The sequence below is a fragment of the Convolutriloba macropyga genome, chromosome 10, assembly GCF_964194025.1.
Source record: "Convolutriloba macropyga chromosome 10, txConMacr16.3, whole genome shotgun sequence".
Taxonomy (NCBI): Eukaryota; Metazoa; Xenacoelomorpha; order Acoela; family Convolutidae; genus Convolutriloba; species Convolutriloba macropyga.
Window position 1 is genome coordinate 61962757 of NC_134477.1, and position 8573 is coordinate 61971329.

General features: G+C 32.8%; 1 protein-coding gene across 1 annotated transcript in view; it reads right to left on the reverse strand.

Annotated features, from left to right (window-relative positions):
- The window catches only part of LOC142348247 (dedicator of cytokinesis protein 7-like), a 46541-nt gene extending 46170 nt beyond the window's left edge, over positions 1-371 (reverse strand). The window contains exon 1 of the mRNA XM_075399542.1: positions 248-371. Within this exon, the coding sequence (XP_075255657.1) occupies positions 248-280 (33 nt within the window). The 5' untranslated portion in view covers positions 281-371. The remainder of the gene's footprint in view (positions 1-247) is intronic.
- Positions 372-8573: the final 8202 nt, after the last annotated feature.

An 8573-nucleotide genomic window follows, 5' to 3' on the forward strand; every position in this document is an offset into this window, starting at 1 on the left:
TTATTCTGGGATTTGTCAACCCACCCCCATTGTTTTTCCTGCTTTTCTCTTTTCACGTCATTTCTCCTATTCGAATAAAAGTCATCAAGTGAATTTCTGGTCAAGTTTTTGGGCAAACTATCAACCTGTTTAACGTTGATTTTGACACCAGCTTGAGCCGTTAATTCTTTGCACAATAGGGCACAAAATCTTTTCAAACCGGCCCCAGCTGATACTGGAACACGAACAAATGTCTTCAACTTCTCACCTGAAGAGTCAAAGTGAACTTCCTTAGCTTCATTTTTGGTATCTGTGAAAAGTTTTTGGACTGAATCTTGGGTTGCGGTTTCGTCCAGACCAGTAAGTGACAGATAAACACATTCGGAAGTATCCTAAAACAATTATTCGTATTAAATTCGGAATCGGTTATTTCGATCCAAAACCCCACACCCAAGCGGCCCATGGGTCATGATATGAAACTAACACAACCGAAAAAATTATCACGACCAAAGTTTACTTAAGAAATGCGTCTGAATGCTTTCGTTTAAATCCTAGTCCTTATTCAATGCTGATATGGACTTTTTATGTTTCTATACTCCTTTTTACAGCATTGCCATTTTTCTTTGTTTGTAGAGATGGACCTATAGCAAAGGTTAATAATTGTTTTCTACTTGTTACGACTCGAAGGAGTATTGGTTTTTACGACTCGAAGAGGAGTATTGGTTTTCTTCAGGTTTTTTTTTTACCGGAAGTACTATTCGTTCAGACGCTGTTTTGACCTAAAAGCGAAAGTGAGAAAAATTGCCGCGTGAACTAATTTTTTCTGAGCGAGAGAAGTTTTTTGATCATGCGCTGCGTTTAGTGAATGACTTTTTGACTTTGAAAAGTAGTTTTTGACTGAATGGCACATATAGATAACCGTTTTTAGCCGTTTTTTCGTCTAAGTGGCCCATTTTTTGCTTGTAATTTGGCTTTTTGTAGAAATGATTTTTATTCGATGCTATATTGGAAATTAAAAGCACAGTGTTTTGCAGAGCCTGAAAACGCGTTTCAAGTTCAAAATTGGCATAAATTTCTTGATTTTTTAATTAACTTTTGGCCTTTTTCCTATTATTTTCTTCATTTTTGGATCTTTTAGCCGTCTTTTTGTCAAAAATCAGTCAATATGACAACTTCCCGTTGACAATTCATATACTCGATGCCTCTTTTTACCTCGATGTAATTTTGTTTTTAAAAATTGTACATATGCTAATCCGATTTTGGTAGTTTTTTTTCCTATTTTTCTCAGTTTTTTCTCTGTATTTTGGTTTTAATTACTAGAAATATTCTTTTTGTGCAAAATGAGGGTCTTTAATTTCGTTTCAATAAAAACGTCAATAATTTTTTAGCGTTAAATTTTGAAAATTAGTTAAATTTTTTTTATAAATGCGGTCCTAAAAATTTTTTGACTTTTTTTTGCAAAATGTTTCAATGTTTCGTATGTTTAATTTCTGTTTTTTCTTTTTTTCTTGATCTGTTCAGGAGGATAGGTTTTTGTCTCGGATGTATCGTTGTATTTTCTATGTCTCGAATGCTGAAAAATGAAATGGTGTTAGTTTTTCTTGTTTTTTTTTAATTTGATTTTTAAACTTTCAAAACTTTGATTTGAACTTTCAAAAATCAAGAATTAGTCTTTGTTACGGTGTTCCTTACATTGTGTCCATATTGTTCACATTCTAGCTTGTATCATTCTAGCTCTGTCCTGGCACCTACATTTATACTGGTTTTATTGATTTTTTCAGTTATTAACAAATTGAATGATTTCGTCTTTTTCTTAGATTTTCGTCATTTCTTTGGGTTGCAATTGATTTCATTCAACATAAGGCAGTACTAAGAGTGTACTAGAAAGCCTTTTCCAGAATTGGTACTTTTTACTTTTTATTGTATTTTTTTCCGACCTTGGTATTGTTCTTAAACATTTTTTTGCCTTTAAATATTACTCGGTTGCTTTTCTATGATTATTTTAATTTTTGAATTAGTTTGAAATCATGTTGTCTAGCATATATACAAGAAGAAAAAATTATATGTTGTTTTTGTCTTAATTGCAGTGATGAGAAATCTAACTGCAGTAGTTTTTTGATTCTTAACTTTGAGCTTTCTTTTTTGAAAAATTTAATTTAGTTTCTAAGTTATTATTATCTGCCGTTTGCTTTAGCGATCTTTTTGAGATTAGAATCATGAAATATTAGAGGGCAGTTGATAGCCCTGTCAGCTTTTTGAGACTATCAGTGTTTTGACTATCCTAATTATTTTGCACTTATCCTTACCAAACGTTTTCAATAATAAATATTTTTGCGTCATTTTGTTTACCAATTTTTAGATCAGACCGGGGGGGGGGGGGGGGGGGGGGGTAAGGAGTTTATGGTTTATTAAAAAAAGGTAATGAATTCAGCTGCAATTAGGGTTTTTGTCAAGTTTTTACGCTTCGAGTCGCTTCCGGAATTCTTCCGGCTATGTTCTTAAGGTTTTTTTTTACCGTGTTTTACCGTTTTTTACGATGTTTTGACCTAAAAGCAAAAGTGAGTGAAATTGCCGTGTGAACTAATTTTTTCTGAGCGAGAGAAGTTCTTTGATCATGCGCTACATTTAGTGAATGAATTTTTGACTTTGAAAAGTAGTTTTTGCCTGAATGGCACATATAGATATCCGTTTTCCGGCGTTTTTTCGTCCAAGTGGCCCAGTTTTTTTTACTTGCACTTCGGTTTTTTGCAGAAATAATTTTAAGTCGATGCTATATTGAAATGCAAACCTAGAAAATTCATACCACAGTGTTTTGCAGAGCCTGAAAACGCGTTTGAAGTTCAAAATTGGCACATATTGCTTGATTTTTAGTTAATTTTTGGCTTCTTTCTTGCAATTTCTTCCTTTTTGGATCTTTCAGCCCTCTTTTTGTCAAAAAAAAACAGTTAACATAGCATTTTCCTTTTGATAATTCATATACTCAACGCCTCTTTCTACATCGATGTAATTTCGCTTTATAAAATTGTACATATGCTAATCCGATTTTGGTAGTTTTTTCCAATTTTTCTGTTTTTTGTTAGTATTTTGGTTTTAATTACTAGAAATAGTCTTTTTGTTCCACATGAGGGACTTTTCATTTAAAAAAAATGCAATCATTTTTGGCGTTAAGTTTTTGAAAAACAGTTAAAATTTTTTTCATAAATGCAGTCTCAGAAATTTATTGCACATTTTTTTGCATAATATTTTAATGTTTCGTATGTCTGAATTCTGTTTGTTTTGTTCTGTTCTAATTAGGAGGATTGGTCTTTGTATCGGATGACTCGTAGTCTTTTCTATGTCTCTAATGCTGAACAAGGAAATGTATTCGTTTTTCTTGATTTTTTAAATTTGACTTTTAACTTTCAAAAATCAAGAATTAGTCTTTCTGTTACGGTGCTCCTTAAATTGTGTCCATATTCTTCACATTGTAGTTTGTATCATTCTAGCTTTGTCCTGGCACCTACATTAATATTTGTTATATTAATTTTTCCAGTTGTTAAAAAATTGAATGTTCAGCATTTTATTAGATTTTCGTCATTTCTTTGGTTTGCAATTGATTTCATTCAACATAAAACATACTGGGAGTTTGTTAGAAAACCTTTGCCAAAGTTTTTATTTATTACTATTCACAGCAATTTACTTCAGGCCTTGGTTTTTTAACGATTTTTTGCCTTTGATTATTATTCTGTTGCTTCTGTCTTTTTATGATTAATTTAATTTTTGAATTAGTGTGAAATCATGTTGTCTAGAATTTATACATCAAGGAAAAAGTATGAGTTATATGTGTCACGATCGTTTCGATATTAAATTCATGAATTATTTTAGGGTAATTGATAGCCATTTCAGGTTTTTCAGCCTATCAGTATTTTTCCTAATTTTTTCTGACTTTTTTAACGCTACCAAATGTTTCCAATAATAAAACTTTTCTGCATTTTGTTTCTCTTGGTGTCAGTGGTTTAAGTTTCGCCAATTTTTAGATCAGACCTGGGGAGGTAATGAGTTAATGATTTATAGAAAAGAAACTGGCTTCAGCTGCAATTACGGTTTTTTTGTGAAGTTTTGATGCTTCCGGAATTCTTCCGGCTATGTTTTTTATTTCATTTTTCACTACTGGTTGCATTTAGCTCTCGCGTTTGACCTAAAATCAAAGCGATTCAAATTTTTGGAGAAAACATTATTTGCTGAGTTATATAGTGAGAATATTACAGTTCTTGTGGTGGTATTTTTTGAAATCAACAATTATTTTAAAAAACCAAAGAATTTGTATTGTACTGATTAGATGTTATTTCTATTTTTCTTTGTTTTCGTACACTTACAAGTCAAAGTACACCCGCTATTTATTCACGTTGAAGCAGTAAAAAGGGCAAAGCCGATTGGTTTTGAGGCGCAAACGACTTTTCAAGCTTTGTTCAAATAATCTGAAACATATGATGTTTCCAAGAGACCGATTTTTAGCAAAATGCGGACAATTCACTTGTTTTCAGCCTTCATCAATCTTTGTTCTCAAATTTTGTCGTACAATTTTTAACATGAGCAGGTTTAGGTAACTGAATGTCTTAAATTTTTACAATTAAAATTCTCTGTACTGTACTTCGGGGCTGTAATGACTCAATTTTTCTCAAGAAATTGATCTTTCTTGTGTCATTTTTTACTGCTCCACAAATAAATTCACTTGACCTGTTTCGTTGACTGAACTACTACTGTAAAACGTTCTTGTACATTCATGGTCGTGACCGTGGGGTGTTATCACAATAATAGTTTATCATCCTTTTTGTAGCTGCAAAGCAGTAAGCTGTTCCTATATTGCAGTACAATATTTTTTGTTTTACATTATTTCTGGGAATCGAAATCGGTTTTCATTTTAGCAACAGACTTCAGTTCTGAATGCACGTAATTCAAATCACTAAGAAAATCAAAAAGTCAAGCTTGAAAAAGTCCTCGAGAAGTGAAATCGAAAATGTTCTAGAAAACGGTCAAGCGAAAATTTAGCATAAGACACACGTTTACAATACTTGCTTCAAATTCTTTCAAGAGCAATTAATTTCTGAAAAAAATAGTTGAGCTTCCGAAGAGTTATTTAATGAACGGAAGAAAGCGTTGCAAAAGACTTTAAAAACCTAAAAAAAAACAGGATAATCAGTGTTTGTGCATCATAGCTAGCAAGACGCAAATAGTCATAAAGACGTAAATAATCCTAAATAATCTCAGAGAATGTTTAGAAATCAAAAACTGGCCTCTGGTTTCGAATCAACTGGCTCCTCTTTAACGTCCACACTTCCATCCTTGAATTCTTCTTTTCCATCGTTGTGTTCAAACAAACGTTTTGGGTTATTTCTGCCAAAATTGTCCCAATTTTTGTTACTGTCTTCTTCAAAATTGTTGTTCCTTCTTTTTCTCGCACCCTTTTCATCGTTAGATGATCCGAAACCTTTTTGATCAGAGCTGACCTCATGACTTGGAGCGTCGTCTTCGATAATATTGTTTCCACTTTTTTGGCAAATTTCGCTAACTGCGACCGGAATTAAAGCTATAGGTCTAACTGATGATAAATTAGTACTCTTACTAAAATCACTTTTGTGAATTACGGCACAAACCTTTTTCACGGGGTTCTTTGTTTTCACGTTTAAATAACATTTGACGTAATTTTGTTCATGAGGTTGTACAGACCCGTCTTTTCGTTTGTCGATGTATATTTGAGAAACGTCTAGTTCTAAAGGGTCGATTAACTGTGACTTGATTTGGGCCTCGTCTATATTTCGTGGAAGACCTGATATGCATAATGGTATGGTTTCCTCAACAACCATAACTTCACCTGAAATCATTTTTAATTTTTTCGAATGATAAATTCCTCATAATTATGATCTTATCTCAACTCTTTTTCGAATATCTGACATTTTTTGTACATATATTTGTACTAATTTGTACATTGCCTTGAGTTTAACGACGTTTAACTGCTTAGTGTTTCAATACTCTTGCAGGCTAACAAATGCTGAATTTCAGTTTATTGAAGTTGTAAAAAAAAAGACTCGTTAACAGAAGTATACGTTCAAATAGCAAAATTATAGATTAAGCAGCCTGTTTTTGAAGGGCGGATTCCGTAAGCGATGTTTTCACTTTTAGCTCAACTTTGATTGAGTTTACATTTGCGTTCAACATTAGAGAAAAAGGAGAAAATTATGATTTCCTGACACCTTTCTTGTTCTTGTGAGACTTGGATGGAGTTCGCCACTTTACATTAGGGTATCTGGTAAATTAACATTACTTATCCGTCATCTGAATTTCATAAGTAGGCAAGACCACCTTCCAAATGGATCAAAGCTGTAATTTTTTTCCCGGAATTTGATTGCAAGATGGAGTAATATTGCGTGAAATTGTTTTTTTTTCCTTCGTAAAACGAGGGGATGCTTACTTACTTCTGATGTTCAGTATATAAAGATCTATTAATACACAATGATCAACAGACAAAACAGGCCAAAAATCAAAATATTCACCTTTAATAGTCCCAGGCAAGACAGTGAAATAATTATCCCTTAGAAGTCTTCATTGCGGAAAAGCATATAGTTGACTACACATGAGAAAGCAAATATTCCTTTTGAGGGAAAATTTCTTTTTTGTACTCTTTTGTAAGGGATTTTTGTGTCCGGGCATCATAATCAACACATTTCTTAATGATTCTGTTTTTGAATCATTTATGGATAGATGGTTCTATTCTAGGCAATGAAAGGAAACAGCTTCCAATGATCATAGCGCCTGATTTAGCTTCTAACATTTAAGCAGAAATCGCTAACAACTTTGGTAACCTCCCTTCGGCGCGTCTTTGGGCTAAAAAAAAGAAAAAGCGTTAAATAATCACCAATTTGACACACTAATAGTATACATTTCCCCCGCCTTCTCTACATTATGACGTGCTACTAAGAAAAGGAAATGCCTTAGTTGTCAGTGCTAACGTCAGCAGCCGTAACAAATCTCTGTAAGCGCTTTAAATTCAAACTCAGAACAAGGCGGCTCGTTAATGTGCGTTCGCACATGATGTTCCGACCCGAGCTCATCTACATTTTTGACTAAAATGTCAACCAAATCAAGAGATAACAAAAATAGATGTTTGAGTTTAAAACAATCGTTACACATTCTATCTACTAATTGAATTACTAATGCCATGCTTCATTACAGCACCAACGTGACCTGACATTGAAGAGACTAGAAAAAAAATAGCACCAACAAAATTTTGGCGGCAAAAAATGAATATCTAAATTTAAAAGCACCTGGTAACAACGTCAAAATGCAGTCAGATAAAACCTTAACTACACAAGTTTACCTTTTACTAACTATACAGCAGATGAAAAGTTTTCTTAACGAGACTAGGTAACAAGCCGACAAAAAGAACGAACAGTGAGGCGAAACTTAAAAATTAATCAACATTTTTTGCACCAAGAAAATTCAAAAATCTTAAAAAACATTGGTTTTTAATAAAAAAATCCTTGATAAATTACTAAAAAGTCATTACAAAACCAAAAGCACCCGTCTGTGGTCAGACTATGCCATAGAAACAAACTAAAGAGAAACTCAAAAAATTACAAACGATTTGCGAAAACACAAACCTTTGCTACCATTAAAATCAATAGCTATCATCTGAATATGTATTTTTAATTCAGTTGTTATTTCTGCTATTTCAGTTGAAGGATTTATACTGAAAGATTAAATAAGTTTACTTGGGCCACATTTAAAAACCATTGGGATCTGTTATTACGCGATTGTTCTGAAGGAAGAGAAAAAGAAACGCAAAAAATGGCCATTCAATAAACGTTCAGAAAAACGAAACAACAGTGGCACATAATATCAATATATATGTTATTTCTTGAAATACACGAAATTCGATGGGACATCTGATTGATGAATAGAAGTTAAATTTGACGAAAGGAACCTATTCGCTATATACTGAATGTTTCGAGCAACATCATTCATTCAGTCCTCAATTACAAGCCTATGAGATCTGTGAGCAATTTACGGCTACCTAAAGAACAAAAACAGCGAATTCAGGAAAAAAAATTGAGCGACAAAAGGGTCGAAGGCATTAAAAAAATGAACTTTTCACTAAACACTCTTCAATTTTAAATTAATTTTTCAGGAGCAATGGGAAAACCTTTTTTATCAATATAATTTCAAAAAATCAACAAATATAAACAAATACATTAGACGCACGAAAATTGCGGGAAAACACGTATTATCAACGCCATTAAATTCATTAGCCTTCAACGGAAGCCAGTATATACAATAAATGATGCCTCGAGGGGACAATAAGTTTTTTTGCCAATCGTATTTCATCAATAAGACCTTACAACAAGTTAATGACTATGAAAACAACAACAGAGAGAGGCAAAAACCACAAATTCAGTAGAAAAGTGCCTGAAGAAAATGTCGAAGCAACTCAAATCATAAGCTCATAGACATGTTCACTTAATGCTCATTATGGAACATATTGCACTGTTAGTCAATGAATCCCTACCATAGGACTCCAAAAAAAATAGTAAAACTTCAAAAAGAAATTCAAAATTTCA